Below are 23,396 nucleotides of genomic sequence, written 5' to 3'. Positions count from 1 at the left end.
TGCCGAAGTTCTGGCAGATGTGTGGTATAACACCCTGTGTATAATGGCTGCCCTAACTTCCCCTTCCAAGGCAGGGGAAATAGGGCATCTCTCCTCTGCTCTATTGTCTTACCCACCTGCTCAACAGCCAATAGGGGGCCCTTATCCGACCAGTCCTCTTTCCTGCCATGCTGATTGATTGCAAACTTGCTCTTTTTACACTGCCGCTCTATCACATATCCTCTGCCAAAAAACACCTTCCAAAAGCACTCCAGGATACTGTTGCTCCACGGGCTGTCCCAAGGCTCAAAGATGCTGCAGACTGTTTAAACAGCTATAGGCTTTTAAGATCTACAGAAGTGCTTCAATTTCCTGTGCCCTCATGACTGCACCCATTTTTTCCCCTAAAGATTGCTCTTGATATGTAACAAAATCTAACAACTGTAGGGGGATGGCTGCAAGCCAAAGAAGAAAAAACACACAAATATAGTGGGATCTCCCATTGTGTTCACCATCATGGGTCAGATGCTAGTCAATTGCAAGGGAGAAGAATGTTGTAGAAGTGGGAAATGAGATATTTGCATATGCGACAGCCAATACGTGATACTAAGGTAAGACATTGGAAGTGTGATGGTTGGATGCAGAACACATGCAGTTGTACCATTTTTATAATATTTCTGGCAGATCTCCTATGATGTTGCTCATGGTTTAAAAAAAGTGTAACATCAGGTTATATTATTTTTATAAAATAGTATGGCACTGCTCAAAGTGAGTCAGATACACAGTTTTCCAACAATAGGGAGATTTATGTCACTGATTTATCTTCTCTGACTTGTATTCTACTGTTTTGACAGCATAGTTCAATATTTATTAGCTTTGTTGAGTTGTAGTCTACATTGGTTGAATATTTTGAGTATTGATTCCACTAAAGCTTCCTCGGTCTCTTTCAACATCATCCTTAGCTATTCCTACACCAATCATGCATTGCTCATTTTTACCTCTTAACGTGTCATACTTTTCACTTGTCCGCATTAAATCTACCATTGTTCTGCACAATTACACTTTGTATCCAACTCATTCCACTGCCTCTACAAGGTTGGTATCATCTATAAATTTGACCAATGCCTGCTGAGTTTCTGAATCCAAGTCATTGATATCAAGTAGGAATAGTAGTGCCTCAACATTGACTCCCGCGACATGTCATCCTGACGTAACCCTTCCATCTAATACTCATTGCTTTCCACTCATCTAATTTCTTATCAATTCCCAGGATTTAACCTGGTTCCCCACTCCTCCCCATGATTTTGAGCTGAAGTAATAATAGCTTCTTGTATGAAACTTGGCTTTTGGAGGCCTAATTACATCACAACATTGGAGTTTTCACAGTCTACTTAGTTCTCACCTCCTCATAGTCAGGCAGTTAGTCAGGCAGGATACTTCTGGATCCATCATTACAATTTGTCTTTTTCTGAATTTTATCAACACTTGCGCTTGTACTCTATGCCCCTATTAATAAAGCTAAGGATACTGTATGGTTTATTAACCATTCTCTCAACCTGTCCTGGCACCTTCAATGACCTATGCACATACACACCCAGGTCCTTCTGATCCTGCACCCCCCCACACCCCTCCCAACCTAGAATTGTACCCTTTATTTTATATCGTCTCTTCATGTTCTTCCTACCAAAATGTATCATTTCACATTTCCCCCCATTGAACTTCATCTGCCACCTGTCCACCCATTCCACCAACTTGTCAATGTCCTTTTGCAGTTCTACACTATCCTCCTCACAGTTCACAATGCTTCCAAGTTTCGCATCATCTGCAAACTTTGAAATTTTGCCCCGTACTCCAAGGTCTAGATCATTAATATATATCAGGAAAAGCAAGGGTCACAACACTGACCCCTAGGGAACTCCACTACAAACCCTCCTCCAGCCCGAAAAAGATCCATTAACCACTACTCTTTGTTTCCTGTCACTTAATCAATTCTGTATACATGTTGCTCCTGTCCCATTTATGAGCTATAACTTTGCTCACAAGTCTGTTGTATGGCACTGTATCAAATGCTTTTGGAAGTCCGTTTACACCACATCAATTGCATTGCCCTCATCAACCCTCTCCTTTACCTCTTCAAAAACTCCAAGTTAATTAAACATGATTTTCCCTTAAGAAATCCATGCTGCTTTTCTTTAATTAACCCGCATTTGAATATTAATTTTGGCTGAATTATTCTTCCTAGAATTTTCCCCACCATCAAAGTTAAACTGACTGGCCTGTAGTTGCTGGGCTTATTTTTACACCCTTTTTTGAACAAGGGTGTAACTTTTGCAATTCTCCAGTCATCTGGCACCATCCCCGAGTCTAAGGAAGACTGAAAAATTATGGCCAGTGCCTCCTTAATTTCCATTCTCACTTCTCTCCGCATCCTTGGATGCAGATGATCTGGTCCTGCTGCCTTATCTACTTTAAGTATAGACAGTCTATCCAATAACCCCTCATCAATTTTAAACCTTTCTAGTGTCTGAATTATCTCCTCTTTCACCATTGCCTGGGTTGCATCTTCTTCCTTAGTAAAGACAAATGCAAAGTATTCATTTAATACCTAGCTCTGCCCTCTGCGTCCATGTGCAAATTCCCTTTTTGGTCCCTAATCAGCCCCACTCATCCTTTTACCACCCTTTTTCTATTTATATGTCTATAAACAATAGGCAAGTAGTTTAAGATGTTTTTGACAAAATGCTATATAAATGCATTTCTTTCTTTCTCTGCCCGATGCTGTTTATCATCATTCATTTTTCGCAATCAGAGGCCAATGGTTAGCATTTTTTTCCAATATGACAGCTTAAAAGCATTTTGTTCTGTGCAAAACAATATATGTGTTTTCCCCACAATCTACTTGTTATGCTCTGTCATAATTGAAACATGATTTTTTGGGTTTTTTTAAACAAAATACAGCTTGTCTGATGTGGGCATTTTCCCTTCCAAAGTACAATTTGTCTATTCCTTTTTCTCAACCATAAATTGGTTGCTCCAATAAGTACAGCTAACTGCCAAAATATCATTCTTAATCTACAATTAACAGAATATGGTAGTCAGTTGAGAAAATTTAGTTTATGGAGAAGGCAAAGTGCAAGATGTATACAAACCATGAGACAGAGAGCAGCCACTCGAGGACTGATTTACCTCCTGGGCCCATATGCTTTTCAAACTTCTGCCAGGCCTGTGCCTGCGCCCAGACTCCAGCCTATTTCCTGCCTGGTGTCAGAGTAACTTAAATATTTTGGGTGGGCTTCTGGCTGGATTTCCAGCTGCACAGGGAAGCACCCAACACGGGAGAGATGGAAATGACTCTTGCAGTCCTTGAGAGATTGCAACAGGGTAGTGTCCAGCAGGTTCTGGAGCAGCTGATTTTTTTTTTAACAACTTGGAGCATCAGAAGTGCAACCAATAGCATGTTATTGATTAATCTCACTTAGGAAATTTAAAATCTAAACCCTCCCTTCCCACAGTTATTAATTATGTACCAATTGTTTAATTGTATACAGGTGGAGGGTGTTAATTGGTGTCTTATTCAAGCACTTATAAGGAGACACTTGCTCAGACTGGTGGGGGTTTTGAGTGAGGAGTTACTTGCTTGTAATTCTCTTTACAATAAATGTGAAACTGAGCAAAGATAGGCTCCAGCATCATCCTTACACAATAAGATTTCTGGAATTTAACAAAGCAACACTGTCTGCCAGGAATACCCCTACAAGCAGCATTGCCATGACACAAACCATAGAAAATAACTCTGTATGACATACTACTGTTGATTGCAATTGATTACAATACATTCATCCATACACTGGATCACCACTGCCACTTCCAGTAGGAAATTCAAGAAATGGCAGGATTGCTGTGGAGCTTGCTACTTCACAGGATTTTTTTTTCATAGTGATTCATGACAATGCTTTGTCAGCGCCGACGTCATCAGGATGTGCCGCGGTGCGCACATGCGCAGACGGTCTCCTGCCCTCTGCGCATGCGCTGTGGTCCGGTTTGCCAGGACCGTTTTGCGCATGCGCAGATGACGCGGTACGCACATGCGCACACGGTCTCCTGATCTCTGCGCATGCGCTGCGGTCCGGCTTGCCACGGACACTTTGCGCATGCGCAGATGACGTCATCGCGTTACGTCATCTTCCTCGGGCAACGCGCCAGGTTGGCCTCTGCGCATGAGTCAATCTTCGGATATTCACGCATGCATCAAAGCTTCGGCGCAACTTTTTGAAAGTGGAAGGAGGAGAGGTTTCGTCGGGCATTTTCTCGCATTTTATCTGAATTATTTAGTCGTTTTGGAGACTTGCTTCATTTTTATTAGACACAGGAGATTGTTCCAAGGTAAGTTGCTCTGCCTTTGTAAGTTGCTTTGAAAACATTTCCATTGTCTGGGGCACTGCATGTTCTCCAGTCCCTGTTGTAAGCTGCTCTGAAAGCATTTCCATTGTCTGGGGCACCGCATGTGCTCCAGTCCCTGTTGTGAGTTGATGTGTGCAGGCAGTACATGTGCTGCAGCCTACCATCTAAACGGTCACTTTCGTTTTTGTAACGTTTTAATGGAGTGCATTCTGTATTTCTTATCTCATCTCATGTTTCCCGTGTGGTCCCTTAATAGCCTTCCCGAACTTCAAACTTCGATCATGGCAACGTCAGTAGATTCCACAGAGCAGTTCCTTGCCACCTTCACAACCCAGGAGTTCAAGAGTTATGACGACTTCAGCAGTAAACTGGAGATGTTTCAACAGGTAGCATGGTCTGCAGGCACATCCTGTTATGTGCCTTGTTATGTTTCACTATGTTAACAATGCTATTTAAATGCGCTTTGCTGTTGTGCTTACAGGCAACGGGGAGTCTATTTTAAAAAGTGAGCACCCATACGCTTGTTCCTTGATGTGCATTGAACCAAGATTCGATTTGCAGTATCAATACATCTCGTCAGTGAGATCCTGTGCCCACAAAGCCACGCGCATACCGCCCCCGTGTCTACGGACTGCCTTTGTTGTGATTTCCTGGATAGACCAATGGCTGGGCGACCACCTCAGCGCAACCTCCTCTGGACTGCGAAACAGGTGCACACCAGATGTTGGGACCTTGTCATGGTGCACATGTAAACTGCTGCCAGCAACACACCTGGGGATGGCTGGCGTTTTCGTGAGGGCACGAGGCACGTGGGGCGTGCTCATTGAATGTCTGTTATTTTTCAGGTATCTCGCCCTGGGCTGTGAGGTCTTCATCAGTGTGAAATTCAATACGACCAAGAACAAACTGTGTGTCAGCTCCTACCATCTTGTGCATACTGGTCATGTTTTGCATCCAGAATGTTTACGCTTCTATGCAAGGAGACAACAACTGAACCACGATGAAAGGCAGAAGGTAGAAGAATTGGTCAAGCTGCAGGCTGGGAACAAACAGCTGAAGGATTATATCGAGCATTCATTCAATAAGACCGTGACCCTTAGTGACATTAGAAATGTAAAATCCCGGCTCAAGACAGGGGATGACAGCATGGATGCGCTGTGTGATACGCTGGAGAAGATTCAGCAGGACGGGGCTGCAGTACGGGTTGGCCTGCAGGGAAGCAGCATCCTCTATATTGCCTTCATGACACCAGCCATGAAGGCCCACATGCAGGCCTTTCCTGAACTGCTGTTCATGGACAGAACGTACAAGGTGAACAAATGCGGCTACCCTCTGTACCAAGTGATGGTGCAGGACAATGTTGGTAGGGGCAGGGCTGTGTTCTATGCCATGGTGAGGAATGAGACAGCTCAGATGCTGGACGAGATTGTGGGTGTTTTTGTCGATTTCATGGGATCCAGCGCCTGCCGTGTGAGATCAGCCATTGTGGATAAAGACATCAATGAGATCAATGCGATCAGGAAGCATCTCCCAGCTGCAACGGTTCTCCTCTGTCAGTTCCATGTGATGCAGAGCATGAGGAGGAAGATCAGCAGCTACCCACTGAATGGTGAACTGAGGGATCAGTTGTTTATGATCTGCAAGGAAATGGTTCATGCACCTTTGGAGGAGAAGCTCACAAGTTGTGTAGAAAGTATTGGACATCTCTACCCATCCCTGCAGGACGACCTGCTTACAAACTGGATTCCACAGAAGGAGATGTGGGCATCATGTTCACGCGGTAAAGTCCTAACGTTTGGGAACAACACCAACAATCGCATTGAGTCAGAGAATGGCAAGATAAAGCACCTGCTCCACTCCTCCTCATCCATGAAGGAATGCATCTCAGTGCTGATCTTCCACAATAGTGTCCTGGATCGGGAGCGCTCCTATTACACATTCCTGCAGGGAGCCTCTTTCAAGAGCATCACAGAGGCACCAGCAGATCTACAATCATTTTACACAGGATTCACCAGTCACGCTGTGAAGCTGATGCATCAGGATCATAGCCACATTCATCGAGTACATGTCAAGCAGCAGGATGAAGGCACAGTGACTGTGATTTCTGGTGCCAAACAGTACACACTGCAGATACATGATGGCCAGGCTACCTGCAGCTGCATCTTCTCCATTCAGACTTTGTTGCCCTGCAAACATGCTGTTGTTGTGCAGAGGCATCTGGGTCTGCCTTTGGACAGGCTTGCCCCCAACTGCCGCTGGCGTGCATCTCAGACACCAACGACGACAGGCATGGCTGCTGCCATTGTGATTACAGAGGAACAGCCAAGACCCCTCAGCTACAATGAAAAATACCGCTTGCTTTCATATCAATTGTACCAGCTACAACAGGCCGTTTGCAGAGTGGAACGGCATCATTCATGAGGAGACTGGACTGGCTGCAGCGACAGACTCTCCGCTGGCAGCAAGGACTGGCTGATGAGATGGAGCCATTTACTATGCCCAACAATTGCCTGGAAGCACCTTCGGATGGAGGTGGCCACACGCTGGACATCAGTCACGTGCCACAATCCCTGGATCCTGAGCATTTCACCCCCTGGCCTAATGATCTGATGGACCATACATACGCCTGCCTGTTCAAAGCTCCACTTCCCCCACCTGCGGTACCCTCTCCTTGCTGCTCAGTTACACAGCCACCTGTTCTTGCACCCATCAGAGCAGTGCACATGGACACGCAGCCACCTGTTCCTGCACCCATCAGAGCAGTGCACATGGGCACACAGCCACCTGTTTCCCCATCCGCCTTTGAAACAACCACGCAGAGCCTTGTGAGACTCCACAATTGCCAGCTGCTGCCTGTCAAGCAGAGAGGGCGTCCAAAGGGGTCAAGCACTTGGGGAACATTCAGCAAGAAGAGACTGAGCACTAAAAGAAACAAGCATGCCGTGTCCAGTGGTAGCAGAAATGTGAATGCTCTTGCTGCGAACACAACTGGTGAGGTGGGAGTGCAGCCACACCGTTCTCCATCCTCAGGGTTGCTTTAAGGCAAAGGTAGATAAGAGTGAAAGAAATGGAAGGTGATGCTGATAGTAGTAGGCAGGATTAAATGAGAATGGATGGGAAGACGCACGAGTAACATAACCACTAGCAGGGAACTGCTGGGCTAAATGGCCTGCTTTATGTTCATAGTCCAAAAGAAATGTGCTTCTTTTCCAGCACCCTCACATCATTCATGTTTTCCCTGAGAGCAGCATTGAACCATCACGAGATAGGGGCAGTAACATTATCCTGACTCCTACAGCTGAGGTGGGTACTAAGTGATTCATTGGCGGTGTTATCAGTACATGCCTTTACCGCAGAACACAAAGCATGCTCAACAGTAATTTCATTGGAGGGAGGGAAGCTCTGACACTGATGTTCTTTCCTTATTTCCTTTCATGTAAAACGTGCCCTTGAGAAAACAATCCTTGACACTTAAGGACGGCATTCAAGCAAAGGAGGCAGTGCGGGAGAGGACGCAAGGATGTGCTGATTCCTGCATCTGAGGTGGGTAATAAGTGCTTCATTGGCGACGTTATCAATTGGTGCCTTCACTGCAGAACTTAAAAAGGTGTGCACAACAGTAATTTCAGTGGATGGAGGGAGGCAAGCTCTGACTCTGATTTGCTTTATTTCTTTTCATGTAAAACATGCCGTCGAGAAAACAATCCTCGAGACTTAAGGTCAGCATTCAAGCAACGAAGGCAACTGGATCATGCTGCGGAGCTGGTCACGATGTGGAAAGGAACATTGCATTTATGGATGAATTGGGAATGCACATTGGGATGCGCTTGGGGAACATTCACCAAGAATAGACTGAGCTCAGACTCTTGTGACTTTGCCTTCTTCACATGGACAATACAGTAGTGGAATAGAGAGCCAAGCGTTCATTCACCACAAGGCTCTCCAGGAACAATCTCTTTAGCTGTGCATAGCAGAGACTCAGCCTGTCTGTCTAACGGGAATGCTGGAAACACAACACTCATGTATCCATGCACAGCAGTGCCTCGGATGCTTAATGAACTTAATAAAACTTCTCAATAATTAACCCCTGAATTGTTGAGGCTTTGTTTTGCATGCTATTTCCCCGACTTTGCAACTGCACTTCAGATATTCAACTGTGGTGGAGGGGTGGAGGTAGGGGGGGGTGGAGGTAGGGGGGGGTGGAGGTAGGGGGGGTGGAGGTAGGGGGTAGGTAGCGGGGTAGAGGGAGGGTTGGGTGAAGAGGGGGAGGTGAAGATGGAGAGGGGGGAGGGGTGGGGAGAGCAGGGAGGGGTGGGGAGAGGGAGCATGCAAAATGCAGGGACCAGACAGTTGCAATGCCTGAAGTACTGTGGAGAAGTAGGGGAGAAGCAACTGGATTGGGCATCCGCAGCTGGAGGGAACGGCTGAATGGAGAGGGCCGGATGCGAGAGGCCGTAGAGAGCTGCGGGGAGCGAGTGTGCGAAGACCTTGGTGTCGCCGGGTCCAGGGACTGGCCGATAAGTCTTTTGCTGTTGTGTTTCTGGCGCATGCACAGAAAAAGGCACTCCTCTTCCGCTCCGCTGCTCCCCCCCCCACTCTCCCCCACCCCCCCCACTCCCGCCCTTCCCCCCCCCTCTCTTTCCCTCCCCACCCCCTCCCTCCCTTTCCCTCCCTCTCTTTCCCTCCCCCACCCCTCCCTCTCCTTCCCTCCCCCACCCCTCCCTCTCTTCCCCCCCCCCACCCCTCCCTCTCTTCCCCCCCCCCCACCCCTCCCTCTCTTCCCCCCCCCCCCCACCCCTCCCTCTCTTCCCCCCCCCGACACCCTCAACGCTGCTCTCCCCGGCCCCCGCGCTGCTCTCTCACTCCGGCCATTGTATACTGCCACGTGTTCGTTAGGTTTCCTCTGTGTGATTCTTTGAGCAGCGCCATCTTTAGTCCTGGCAGCTGCTAGTCGCAATCTGTGACGTTTTCGTGGCACATGCTGTATTTGCGCATGTGCCAAAACAGCGCCACCTACCGTTCGCGTTGTCAACAAATGCGGTCTTTTTTTTTATTCATTCTTGGGATTTGGGTGTCGCTGGCTAGGGTAGCATTTATTGCCTATCCCTAATTGCCCTTGAGTTATGCTGGTGCATCAGCGTAGCACCAGAGTAAGATCTGCTCCTTAACAGAAAGATATCTAGAAGAGGTGTGGAAGAGAACACAGTAAAAAAAATGAATACAGCTAACACTGGTGCTTGATCCCTCTGCACTGGTTTGAGTACTTAACCTGAGGGAACAACTCTAGGAAAAGGTAATTCTACTGGAATAAGGAATCTCTTTTGAGTTTGGAAACGAGATGTACCACCTGGCATAGGTACACACGAGAGCATAACAAAGCATAGAAAGAAAAATAGATATTTGCTGTCAAGTCTGTTCCCTCCATCGACCATGTGCAATCTGCTATGTCACGAGAGATTTTAAAATTGCTTCTGAAGTTTAGTGTTGCAAAGGTTCTTGATACTTAGTTGAGTAGAAAACATCTATCCAAAACCACGTTCTACATCATTTATTACTGATCAGTTTGCTTTACTTAATATGCAACTTCCATGGTCCCAAAAACTCAGGAACCATTGCATCCCATAAAGCACCTGATCATCTCAGCAACAATTGTATTTAACCATAGAAGTCTCAATCCCATCTATTGGCAGTTATTTATGTAAGTTCAATCACAAAGTGGTGTCTGAAAAAGAGATTTGCATCAATAAAGGCAAAGAACATGTGACACTTGACTAACCATTGCATTGACCAGTTACACGACCCCCTCAGCACTCCCTTCCTGTGTCTGAAACTAAGACACAGGTTAATAAGGCCAGAAAAAAAACAAGCACTCGTGTTTATTTCTAGCGGGATAGAATTGAAAAGTAGCGAAATTATGCTAAACTTATATCAAACTTGGTTAGGCCACAGTTGAAGTACTGCGATATTATAAAAGCATATAGAGGCAATAGAGAGGATGCAAAAAAAGATTTACAAGGATGACACCAGAAATGCAAGGTTATACCTATCAGGAATGGATGAACAGGCTTGGTCTCTTTTCTCTTGAAAAGAGAAGGTTGAGGGGTGACTCATAGGTCTTTAAAATTATAAACAGTTTTGAAATAGTAGATACAGAAAGAGTGTGTCCACTTGTAGAGAATAAAATTGGAGGATATCAACATAAGAAATCAAATAGGGAATTCAGAAGAAAATTCTTTACCCAGACAATGATGAGAATGTGGAATTCCCCATCATTTGGACTCGTTGAGGTTAATAGTACAAATACATTTAAGGGGAAGCTAGATAAGCATATGAGGGAGAAGGATATAAATGGTTATGCTGATATAGTGTGATGAGGAAGGATGGCAGAGGTTCAACTGGAGCATAAACACTGGCATGGACTGGTTGGGTCCATAGGAGACTTTACTTCCCGAGTTTCCATGAAAATGCAGAGAGAATTAGTATAACATAGTCAGTAATACACAGGATAACACCAATGTGATCCAAAAAACAGGTGAGACCTCCCTGAGGCCGATGCATATCCAAAACGCAGAAAGTGGGGTCATTTGAATCTTTGTTTTAGACTGAAGTTGAAAATGCTTAAGGACTAAATAGCAGCCCACAATGCTTGTGGTATGGCTGAGCAGAAGGTTCTTCACCCTTAAACAGAGTAAGATTTAGCAAATGATGTCAAGAGTGGAAGAACTGACGATGGCCATATGAGGACATTAAAAGGGGACGTCGTGTGGTAGCAACCAAAAACATTTTCTTGAAACAGGCAGACATCCCTGTGATTTTACAATTGGACTTTTTTTAATCCTGGAGAATAAGAAATGAAAAGGTCTTCATTTCATGAAGGGGGTTTTACAGCTCAAGTTATATTACAGGTATCATTGACAAATCTTGGAGCTCAATTTACCCATACAATTTGCCAGCTTAATTCCAATTTTCTTCCATGTTTACTTAACCACTGAAATTAAAGGATGCAAACCTGGGTAAAAGCCTTGATGTGACTGAGGTTAAAGTTGAGTCATGCTAAACCTTATAAATGTTCAAAGGCATCAATATTCTAACACGGAATCAAAGAATGGCGACATCACAGGAGGAGGCCATTCGGCACGTCATGTCCGTGTCAGCTCTCTGCAAGACCAACTCAGCTAGTCCCATTCCCCACCCTTTCCCCGTAGCTCTGCAATTTTTTTCTCTTCAGGTGTTTATCCAATTCCCTTTATAAAGCTACAATTGAATCTGCCGCCACCATACTCTCATGCAGTGCATTCTAGATCCTAACCATTCACTGTGGAAAAAAGTTTTCCTTCACATTATCTTTGGTTCTTTTGTCATTCACCTTAAATCGGAGTCCTCTGGTTCTCACCCTTTTCACCAAGGGGAACAGTTTCTCCCTAACTGCTCTATCCAGACAAGTCATGATTTTGAAAACCTCCATCAAATCTCCTCTCAACCTTTTCTCTAAGGAGAACAACCCCAGCTTCTCCAATCTATCCATGTAGCTGGTCCCTCATCCCTGGAACCATCTTATGAATCTTTTCTGCACCCTCTCTAATGCCTTCACTTCCTTCCAAAAGTGTAGTGCCCAGAATTGGACACTCCGGCTGAGGCCGAAACAGTGCTTTATAAAGGTTTCCAGTAACTTCCTGGCTTTTGTATACTATGCCTCTATTTATAAAACCAAGGATCCCATATGTCTTATTAACCATTTTCTCAACCTGCCTGTCACCTTCAATGATTTCTACACATATACGGCACGTCCTTCTGCTCCTGAACTCCCTTTAGAATTGTCGCTCCTCATTCTTCCGGCCAAAAGGGGTCACTCCACACTTCTCTACATTAAATTCCATCTACCACATGTCTGCCCATTCCTATCGATGTCCTCTTGAAGACTATCACTATCCTCCTCACAGTTCACAATACTTCTAAGTTTTGTGCTACCTGCATGTCTAAATTGTCATCATAAATGTTTCAATCAACAGCATATGCAAAAAAAATTAGAATATAATAGAAACCTTCAAATTAGATGTGTATTTTGCTTTAATGTATCAGCAGATCATTCAGGCCGATGTAGAAGGCATGGTTTCAGAATAAGGTGTCACCAATTTAAGACTGAGATGAGGAGGAATTTCTTCTCTGGGGGCAGTGTATCTTCAGAATTCTCTATCCCAGAGAGCTGTGGAGCCTGAGTCATTGAACATATTCAATGCTACAATAGATTTTTGAACTACAGGGAGTCAAGGGTTATTGGAAACTGGTGGGAAAGTGGAGTTGAGGCCAAGATCAGGTCAGCCATAATCTTATTGAATGGCAGAGCAGGCTTGAGGGGCCGTATGGCCTATTCCTGCTCCTATTTCTTATGTTCTTAGGCCTCGTCATGAGTAGATACATCTTTTAATTGTCTAGCACTACAAAAAGGCTTAATTTACATATTTACATTAGCACCAATCTTTAAGTATGCTGGCATCATCTATACAATGTTTAACCTTGTAAGAGATACTGGGATCATCTGTACCAGCACGCAACATCTGCTCAAGAAAAAGCATGGGATAGATTTTTGGCTTCACCACCTACGGAGCAGGTTAAGAACCATTATTAGTAGCAACCATTATTAGGGTGAACTTTGGAGACAAAGACATTTCTAATATCAAAAAGAAAAGGTCTGTGGAAGAAGTTTCAAAGACATTTAAATCAAAAAGAGCCGCTCATATTAGATATTCTGGATTTACTCCACAGTTGGCTAATAAACAAAATAATTAAGAAACTAAATATAGAGACATGAGCCCATCATAACATGGATGCTGACTGACCTGCTCTGTGCTTCCAGCATTTTTGTTTGATAATTTAAAAATGTTGCTGGTCATACCTAAGACTGTACCTTTAAAGTACTATGAAGATCTCATATTGGTGCCACTTGATGTTTACCAGTGCTTTAAAGGTCCCTATGTTAACTTTGTAAATGTCATATCATCATTCAAGGCTTGGAATAATGGGCTCAGAGATGTGGGGTTGGTAATCAGGTGGAGCGAACCATCCACCCATTATAGAACCCATCCGATTTCCTTTACATTGTTTTTGATGGAATGAAAAATGCAGGTTCTACCATGGGCCTCTCATGTTACCATAAAGGGAACACCTCCCATCTTAAAAGCATAAAGGCATTTAAGTTAAATAAAAGCAAAATACTGCAGATACTGGAAATCTGAAATAAAAACAAAGTGCTGGAAATACTCAGCAGGTCTGGCAGCATCTGTGGAGAGAAAAACAGAGTTGACATTTGGAGTCGGATATGACATACAAACATACTGTCATGTTTACGAGAAGTGCGACGATGAAAAAATACAGACTCAAACTGATGAGTTATAAAAATTGACTACTTTTTTTTAAAATGGACAATGGACAAAAGATGGCTGCATGTGTATTTGAACACTGCCACACTGTTTAGGGTGGGTCTAGGCTGGGAGGTATCAATTACACCCATCCTGAATTCAATGGGTTCTACTGAAATGAAGAAGAAGTGGAAACATCATAACCGATTATTCACATCCTGGGCCATTGTGTGATCACCATGAGGGAGAGGTCAAAGCATCTCCTACCAGAATCTGATGTGACAAACCTTTTACCTTAAAAAGGCAGCCCTCAAGGCAGAGGAAGAGAGGACCCAGAAAGAAGCATCACAAAAGCTTGTCCAGCTGCCAGCTGGAAGAAAATCCAACAAGCGAAGGAAAGCGCCCTGCTGTAAATTCTACATTTTCAACTTGTACAGCAGTGAATTGGAAGCGATCCTCTGTCGTCAAACTGAATTTTCAACCAATAGAGAAATGTACAGTTGAACAGTGGGAACCACCCACCCCCCTCACCACATGGCCGTAACAATATGAACATACCAATTAGGAGCAGAAGTAGGCCATTCAGCCTCTCAAGACTGCTCTGCCATTTGAAAAGATCATAGCTGATCACATTGCACCCTCAACTCTACTTTCTTGTCTACCTGTGATAACCTTTAACTCCTCTGACAATCAAGAATCTATCTAACTCGATCTTAAAAATATTCAATGAACCTGCCTCCACTGCTCTATGGGGAAGAGAATTCCACATGCTAACAACCCACAGAGAAAAAAGATTCTCATCTCTGTCTTAAATGGGAGACTCCTAATTTTTAAACATTGTCCTAGTTCTAAAGGGGAAGCATCCTTTCAGCATCCACCCTGTCAAGTTCTGTCAGGATTTTATATGTTTCAATAAGATCACCTCTCACTCTTCTAAATTCCAATGGATACAGGCCCAACCTTTCCAACCTGACTTCTTCAGAACTGAAGGAAGGTAGAAACGTGATGGGTTTTATGCTGTTGAAAGGGAGGGAGGAAGAACAAAAGGGAAGGTCTGTGATAGGGTAGAGGGTGTAGATTAAATGACAAAGATGACATGCAGAAAAGGCAAAGGGAGTGGTAATAGTTGTTGTATAAGACAAAGCATTTGTCCAGAGACAGTGTTAAATGCAGACTAATGAACAGGTCTGTCTGAAAGCAAAAACATGAAAGCAACTTTAAGACCGGCACATGGTTAAAAAAAAAATCAAAATGGTCATAGCTGACTCAAAATGCCAACTCTGTTTCGCTCTCCACAAATGCTCCCAGACCTGCTGAGTATTTAAGGCATTTAAGTTGAAAGATACTGATTTTTTTTTTTAAATGACTACTTTAAAAGAATTTCTTCTGCTAAGCAGGTAACAAATAAACTACTTACCTGGTAAGGAACAATGCTCTCATGTGCAGTCCCCCACCGTTTTGCTTCCTTTCTGCCGGTGAGATAATTTGCAGCTATGTGGGTAAGGCAAGCAACCTGATTGAAACAATGGACATGACACACATTAGCAAAAGTAAAGGATTTTTTAAAAATCCTATCTTCATTATTGAAGACTACTTTCTAATCACTTATTAAATTTCTTTGGCTTCAAACGGAAAAGAAAAAAATTCTAATCAGTTTATCGCAGGGTCAATTAAGTCATTTTGTTACCAAGGGATTGATGGAAGGGCTCAAATAATAACAGAAAATTTAAGCGGGAGGTTAGAAAAAAAATCTTTACAGAGTATGATTAGAATGTTGAATTCTCTGCCACAAACCATTGTTGAAGCCAAGCCCATAAGTAATATCAAAAAGGGGAATTGAATACAAAAGGATGGAGGTTAGTGTCTAACCACCGCCCCTTGACATTCAATGGCATTAACAATGCTTAACTCCCCACCATCAACATCCTGGTGCGGGGGGTCAGCATTGACCAGAAACTTAATTTGATCAGCCACATAAATATTATGACGACAAGAGCAGGTCAGAGGTTGGGCATTCTGTAGCAAGTGACTCACCTCCTGACTTTCCAAAGTTTCCACCATCTACAAGGCACAAATCAGGAGTGTGAAGGAATACTCTCCACTCACCTTGATGAGTGCAGCTCCTACAACACTCAAGAAGCTCAACAATGTCCACGACAGAGCAGTGCGCTTGATTGGCACCCCATTCACAATCTTAAACATTCATTCCCTCCACCAATGTGGGCTGAATTTAATGAGCCCGCCCCTGCCCGGAAAAGAGTAGCTTTCTGTGCATGGCCGCGCCACTGTCATTATGCTGCAGGCGGCCATTTATCATAATGGACACACTGGTCAACCCCAATTACGTGGCAGGGGCAGGAAGTGAGACGGCAATTACGGTGTCAGTTGACAGCAGATCAGGTACTGGCGCCATTTTTTAAAAGCAGGCCAGCCCTGCATTCACTCTTTCCTTGCAGGCAATAAAAGGTCTGTTTACTGTGCGGTATAAAAAGTCACAGCACTGTTTCCAACAACACTCAACCTCCCCTTAGGAAAAGTGGATCTGATGGCAGTGACTAGACCACTTGGCCCCATGCTTCAGTGATGCTTCACTGTAGATTCTCCTCCAGGCTGCAAAGGAAAGGGATGTTCTCTTCCCCAGCGATGGCAAGAAGTGGTCCTCCCACCTGGCTAAGTAAGCCTGGGTGGAGACAGCAGAGGAGGTTAGCAGCTGTGGGGGCACCCATCGCAACTGGGTCCAGTGCAAGAAGAGAGTCAATGACCTCCTGTGTTTAGCCAAGGTGAGTGTATGTTCCAATGCTCTTTCCTGGGGGTTTGCATGTGACTACAGGGAAGTGGGCACACATCTGCGGAAACCTTGAGGGTGCCACTGCCAGCGCGATGACAGAGAGGTTAGAACCGGATCATGACAGATGCATGGCTGCATTTGGGACACACACCACCCTCATTCATAGCTCACCCCCAGTAAATCCCATGAGAGCACATCATCATGAGATATATTAGATCCCCCAATTGGGTATGAGGGGCCCATAGAACTCTCATGGTGATACTTATACCAATTTATCCATCCTTCCTCTTGCAGAAGAGAGCCCCATAACAGGAGGTCAGTGGCCAGGACTGGTGATGGGTCCCCAATATTCGTCCTCTAAGCCAGGCCGAGGAAGAGGCTTTAGAACTGGCGGGGAGCCAGGGTGGACGCGTTATATCTGAAGTGGAGACTGGAGTCCCTGCGCAAGAGAGAGTAATTATTGCCATTCACCGAAAAATTCATGAATGATCAAAAACCACATCAGGCACGTTTGCCATAATGGGATATGTGCAGCCTGACCCACACGTTTTTATTCCATCATGCAGGCAGGCGTTCGCAGGTGACTGTAGCCCGAGAAGGATACCTGAGTAAGAGGCCCACTCAGACTCTCCAGCACCTTCCAACAGCGCAGATATTTTCAACTCAGTGGGTATTCCATTGGCATTAGAAATCAAGGTCACTTGCTGGTGAGAGCACTGCTCACGCACCCGAACAGCTGGCTGAGGCCTCTGATAGTCAGAAGTCTGTGGGTGGCCAGGCTCATGCCCCAGGCTGATGACGAGACTCTGGTATCGACAGCACAGGACATGCTGGAGTTGCAGAGAGAGATAAGGAAACATCTAGCGGAGATGCCAGAGGCCATACGCAGCCATGAGCAGACGATGGAGGAGTCCATCCATGCCATGACTGCTACATGTCCCAAGCATACGAGCGTGTGGCATCCTCCATCAAGAGGTTGACGACCCTCATAGAGAGCCAGATTCCACAAATGCGCGAGGATCTGCACACCATCGCCTTAACCATGAGCTCAACTCATCCTTCTCTGGTCAGCAGGGAAATTCCAGTAAGTCTTGGAAGAGAGGAGGACAGGCTGCCCTCCACATCTGGGGAATTCCCTCAGGGTGCTCAGAGTGTAGTCACAGGCTCCTCAGCCCGTCCGCCAGTGAGTCAGCTCCAGCAGCCATGAAGCCTGAGGTGAGTGCTACACTAGTGCAGGAAACCCTCAGGCAGCCAGGGCCCTCCAAGTCTCAGGCACCCAGAGGATGGCCGCCGAAGTCATCTCAGGTCAAGGGGCGTTTTGATCAGCAGCCTGCCTCCAGCACACACTGCGCAGAAGCACCCACAACCGTATTAAGAAAAGCACCCAGCCACACTTGGGTATTCATGGGTGTTGCAAATATGTTCTTTGGAATTTAATTAAATGCTCTTTTGTCCCAATTATTATCCATCGTTGTGTGAAAACTATGTTCCATCATGCCTTAATCGTGAGCTTCCGACTTCTACCCTACCCCTTATTGCAGTGCCAATGTGACCAGGGCCCTCATTATCAAGGAAATGTGACTGCAGATCACAGTAACATATGTTCTCCCATGGTCACTAGTGTGTGTTGCAGCTGATCGGCATTCAGGGCACACAGATGGAAAGGAGGCGGCAGACTACATGCATGAAGGCGAGTCGTTATTAGATTCTCAGTGAGTGGACATCAGGGTGACTGACAGCCAGTCATTATGAGGTTGTCGCTTGCCTTCTTTGCGCGTCACTCAACATGTCTAGCCTCCATCGCCATGTTATCATTGCTGTTTGTGCCCGTCTCTCCTCTACATCATCCTTGTTGGAGGATAATTTTCGCTCAGGCATATCTTCCTCATGTAAGGCCTCCCCTTTCTGTAGTATTAGATTGTGCAGAGCACAGCAGACTACCACAATACACAGAATCCTCATCGGGGCATACTGCAGGACTCCACCAGATCAATTGAGGCAACGGAACCTCATCATCAGCAGCTCCATGGTCACTCGGGTGGAGCCATAGCAAGCGTTGTACCTCTTCTTTGCTGCATTGCGGGGTTCCTCCCAGGCATCAGAAGCCATGTCTTCAACTGGTAGCCCTTGTCCCCGAGAATCCATCCCTGAAGCCAAGAAGGAGGGATTGAAAAGATGAGGCACCTGGGACTGTTGAAGTATGTAGGCGTCGTGGCTGCTTCCTGGTAAGTGGGCACACACCTGCAGGAAACACTTTTGGTGCTCACAGACCAGTATAATGTTGATTTAATGGAAGTCCTTCCTATTGATGATGCTGACTGGCTGGTTCATGGGAGCCTTGATGGCTACATGAATGCAATCTATTATGACTTGCACCTGTGGGAATCCAGCTATGGCCCCGAAACCACTGGCCCTCTCAGCCTGACTGTCAGGGTCAGTCCAGTAGCGCACATCGCTGCTGGCTCTCGATAAGGGTATTGGTCACCTCCTTGATGCATCAGTGGGCTGCAGCCTGGGAGAACCTGTACATGTCCCCAGTGGATCCCTGGAAAGATCCAGATGCATCGAAGTTTAGTGCCATGGTAATCTTTAGGGCTACTGGACAGGGTGGCCCCCAAATCCCAGAGGTCGCAAATCATCCTGCAGAAGGCTGCCTCCCTGGAGATTTGTAGTCTTCATTGACCGTGTCACTCGGACATTTGGAGGTAAGTGATGCGAGTCCTGTAGAGTCTCTGGCGTATGTGGATCCTTCTTGGCCTGGCCAGCTTCTGCTGCTCTTATCGTGGAGCTTCAGGGTCAGGCACAGCTGCCTCTTTTCAAATCCTCTCTGGCCACAGGAGAGGTACCAGAGGACTGGAGGACAGCGAATGTGGTACCATTGTTCAAGAAGGGTAGCAAGGATAAACCAGGTAATTACAGGCCGGTGAGTCTAACATCAGTGGTTGGGAAACTATTGGAAAAAATTCTGAGGGGCAGGATTAATCTCCACTGGGAGAGGCAGGGATGAATCAGGGATAGTCAGCATGGCTTTGTCAGGGGGAGATCGTGTCTAACTAACTTGATTGGATTTTTTGAGGCGGTGACTAGGTGTGTAGATGAGAGTAAAGCAGTTGATGTAGTCTACATGGACTTCAGTTTGGCTTTTGATAAGGTCCCGCATGGGAGATTGGTCAAGAAGGTAAGAGCCCATGGGATCCAGGACAATTTGGCAAATTGGATCCAAAATTGGCTTGGTGGCAGGAGGCGGAGCGTGATGGTCGAGGGTTGTTTCTGCGAGTAGAAGCCTGTGACCAGTGGTGTATCGCAGGGATCGGTGCTGGGACCCTTGTTGTTTGTAGTGTACATTAACGATTTAGATGTGAATATAGCAGGTATGATCAGTAAGTTCGCGGATGACACAAAAATTGGTGGTGTCGTAAATAGTGAGGAAGAAAGCCTTAGATTACAGGATGATATAGATGGGCTGGTAAGATGGGCAGAGCAGTGGCAAATGGAATTTCATCCTGAGAAGTGTGAGGTGATGCATTTTGGGAGGACTAACAAGACAAGGGAAGAGACAATGTATGGTAGGACCCTAGGAAGTACAGAGAGTGTACTTGGTGTACTTGTCCATAGAACACAGAGGGCGGCACAGTGGCGCAGTGGTTAGCACCGCAGCCTCACAGCTCCAGGGACCCGGGTTCGATTCCGGGTACTGCCTGTGTGGAGTTTGCAAGTTCTCCCTGTGTCTGCGTGGGTTTTCTCCGGGTGCTCCGGTTTCCTCCCACAAGCCAAAAGACTTACAGGTTGATAGGTAAATTGGTCATTATAAATTGTCACTAGTATAGGTAGGTGGTAGGGAAATATAGGGACAGGTGGGGATGTTTGGTAGGAATATGGGATTAGTGTAGGATTAGTATAAATGGGTGGTTGATGTTCGGCACAGACTCAGAGGGCCGAAGGGCCTGTTTCAGTGCTGTATCTCTAAAAAAAAAACACTAGAGGCAGCAGCACGGGTAGATAAGGTGCTTATGAAGGCTATGGGATAGAATATAAGAGCAGGGAGGTTATGATGGAGCTGTATAAAACGCTAGTTAGGCCACAGCTGCAGTACTGTGTACAGTTCTGGGCACCACACTGTAGGAAGGATGTGATTGCACTGGAGAGAGTGCAGAGAAGATTCACCAGGATGTTGCCTGGGCTGGAGCGTTTCCGCTATGAAGAGAGACTGAAAAGTCTAGGGTTGTTTTCCATAGAGCAGAGAAGGCTGAGGGGGGACATGATTGAGGTATACAAAATTATGAGGGATATTGATAGATTAGATAGGAAGAAACTTTTTCCCTTAGCGGAGGCATCAATTTAAGGTAAGGGGCAAGAGGTTTAGAGGGGATTTGAGGAAAGATTTTTCACCTAGAGGGTGGTTGGAATCTGGAACGCACAGCCTGAAGAGGTGGTACAGGCAGGAACCATCACAACATTTAAGAAATATTTAGATGAGCACTTGAAAAGCCATAGCATACAACACCATGGGCCGTGCTGGAAAATGGGATTAGAATAGGTAAGTGCTTGATGGTTGGCACAGACACCATGGGCCGAAGGGCCTGTTTCTGTGCTGTATGACTCTATGCTTCAGCTATATAGGGCATTGGTGAGACCACATCTGGAGTACTGTGTACAGTATTGGTCTCCTTATTTAAGGAAGGATGTAACTGCGTTGGAGGCAGTACAGAGGAGGTTTACTAGACTAATACCTGGAATGGGTGGGCTGTCTCACGAGGAAAGATTGGACAGGCTAGTCTTGCAGCTGCTGGAATTTAGAAGAGTAAGAGGCAACTTGATTGAAGCATATAAGATTCTGAGGGGTCTTGACAGGTTGGATGTGGAAAGAATGTTTCCCCTTGTGGGAGAATCTCGAACTAGGGGTCACTATTTAAAAATAAGGGATCGCCCATTTAAGACAGAGGTGAGGAGAAATTTGTTCTCTCAGAGGGTCGTGAGTCTTTAGAATTCTCTTCCTCAAAGGTGGTGGAAGCAGAGTCTTTGAATATTTTTAAGGCAGAGGAAGATAGATTCTTGATAAGCAAGGGGGTGGAAGGTTATTGGGTAGGTGGAAATGTGGAGTAATCAGTTCAGCCATGAACCTATTGAATGGCAGAGCAGGCTCGAGGGATCGAGTGGCCTACTCCTCCTAATTCGTATGTTTGTATGTAAGTTGCTTGAAAAAGACAATATTAAAAGGGGTGGGTGCGAGCAGAAGAGTGGGATTAGGCTAGGCAGCTTCATGTGGAGATCAAAATTTGTTGAGCCAAATGCTTGTTTTTCTGCTGGCACATCATATAATTTTATGATTTTTATTGGAGAATTTAGGTAGAAGTAATTTTAATATACACCCAATCGAGTGGAAACTTCTAAATTTGGCATAAACTCACAAAACAGAAACTGAAAGCAGGTTAAAAGAAAACAAATGTTCCATGTTTAGGAATCAATTCATCTCTGCAGTTCCATTTGCAATTAAGCTCCAAGATTTATAAATTGTGGGAAGAACTGCTAAATCAGAAAACCTCCCATTCACGAAAAGAATTAAGTTTCAAACTGACTTTGAAAAAATCTGCACCTGTGAAACCAAAGAAAAAACACAATTTCATACCAATAAAGTATAATTACTCACTATGTTAAGCCTTAAAATATACTTCAACACCAACAACATCAAGAACACCCCCACTTTCTAGTCAGAGCTTTGTGTTCCTGTGCCTGGGGCTGTGGGCTCGGGCAGGGAAGATGCAGGAAGGCTCTGTGCTGCACCCCCTAAATCCCACCCAACCCTCAATTTTCCTGTATTCATTGTACACAGGCAATCCGGAGCCCCAGGAGCAGAAAATCTGCCCCTCAGCAAGCAAACCTGTGACTGAACTTTAATCATTATGTACATGGAGCTGAAACAGCTATTAAACGCAACTTTAAGTACCATTTCACTTTAAGATATGAAGACAACTTTACAACCAATTAACTTTGAAATTTCACTGGACAGATAAATGCTGTGCCAAAGTTTTAGTTTCAATGCACTCTATCATTATTTAGTAATTAAGGATCCCAAAAATAAAAGATTAAATGCACAACACATAACACATTTGAGATGTCATTATCATTAAAACAAATTTAATCAGAGTTTAATTTGATTTTTCAAACCTTTTTGAATTTCATTGGTGGTGTGATGTAACGAAATAATCCAGAATTAATTCAATCAAATCATTTTAGCAATCTTGGCACATTCAAAAGATAAGGAGGGCAATTTTAACCCTGACCAACCAGCAGAAACCAGTTGTAAGGGGGGGGGGAGGCGGGCGCAGTTATACTCATCCGAGATTTACTTGTCAACATCCTACTCCCTTCCCTCGACCTGCCATTTTTACCTGTTCTTTTGAGGCGGCTTCAAATGCATCAAAAAGAAAAGCTTTTAACTAATATTTTTACTTTTCTTGTGGGGCTAGGAGCAGCAGGAGGGGTGTTTATCCTAGATTATTGAAAGGCATAAGGATGATATCTATGAGGTGCTGACATTAAGGCTTGGATCAGATGAACTTGCCTTAGCTGCATATCCCTTAATACTCCTACCTAACAAAAATCTATCTACCTTGAACACTCAAATTTTTCCAGTATCCACAACCTTACGGACGACAGAATTCCAAATTTCTCCTAACTTAGTGTTTAAAAAGTGCTTCCTGATTCCTCCCCTAATTGGCCTGCATCAGTGGCAATAATTTCTCTGTATTTACCCAATCAAATCCTTTCAACAATGTAAACACAATATGTGAAGGAGTTGCTGAACACAGAGATGGCCTGGCTAGACTGGAAACAACTTAAAATGGCACCCATTTTCAAACAGTGGCAAACCG

General features: G+C 44.9%; 1 protein-coding gene across 6 annotated transcripts in view; it reads right to left on the bottom strand.

Moving 5' to 3' along the window:
• sugct (succinyl-CoA:glutarate-CoA transferase) overlaps positions 1 to 23,396 on the bottom strand; it is a 601,965-nt gene that overhangs the window by 410,882 nt on the left and 167,687 nt on the right. For all 6 annotated transcript variants that reach the window (XR_010975076.1, XR_010975077.1, XM_068032238.1 and 3 more), the window contains exon 9: positions 15,154 to 15,249. Coding sequence is in view for 4 of the 6 variants with exons in the window: in XM_068032238.1 (XP_067888339.1) it covers positions 15,154 to 15,249 (96 nt within the window). In the remaining 2 variants the exon portion in view is untranslated. The remainder of the gene's footprint in view (positions 1 to 15,153; positions 15,250 to 23,396) is intronic.

This window comes from Heterodontus francisci, chromosome 5 (genome assembly GCF_036365525.1).
Source record: "Heterodontus francisci isolate sHetFra1 chromosome 5, sHetFra1.hap1, whole genome shotgun sequence".
Lineage (NCBI taxonomy): Eukaryota > Metazoa > Chordata > Chondrichthyes > Heterodontiformes > Heterodontidae > Heterodontus > Heterodontus francisci.
This window is presented reverse-complemented; position numbering and strand designations above follow the sequence as displayed.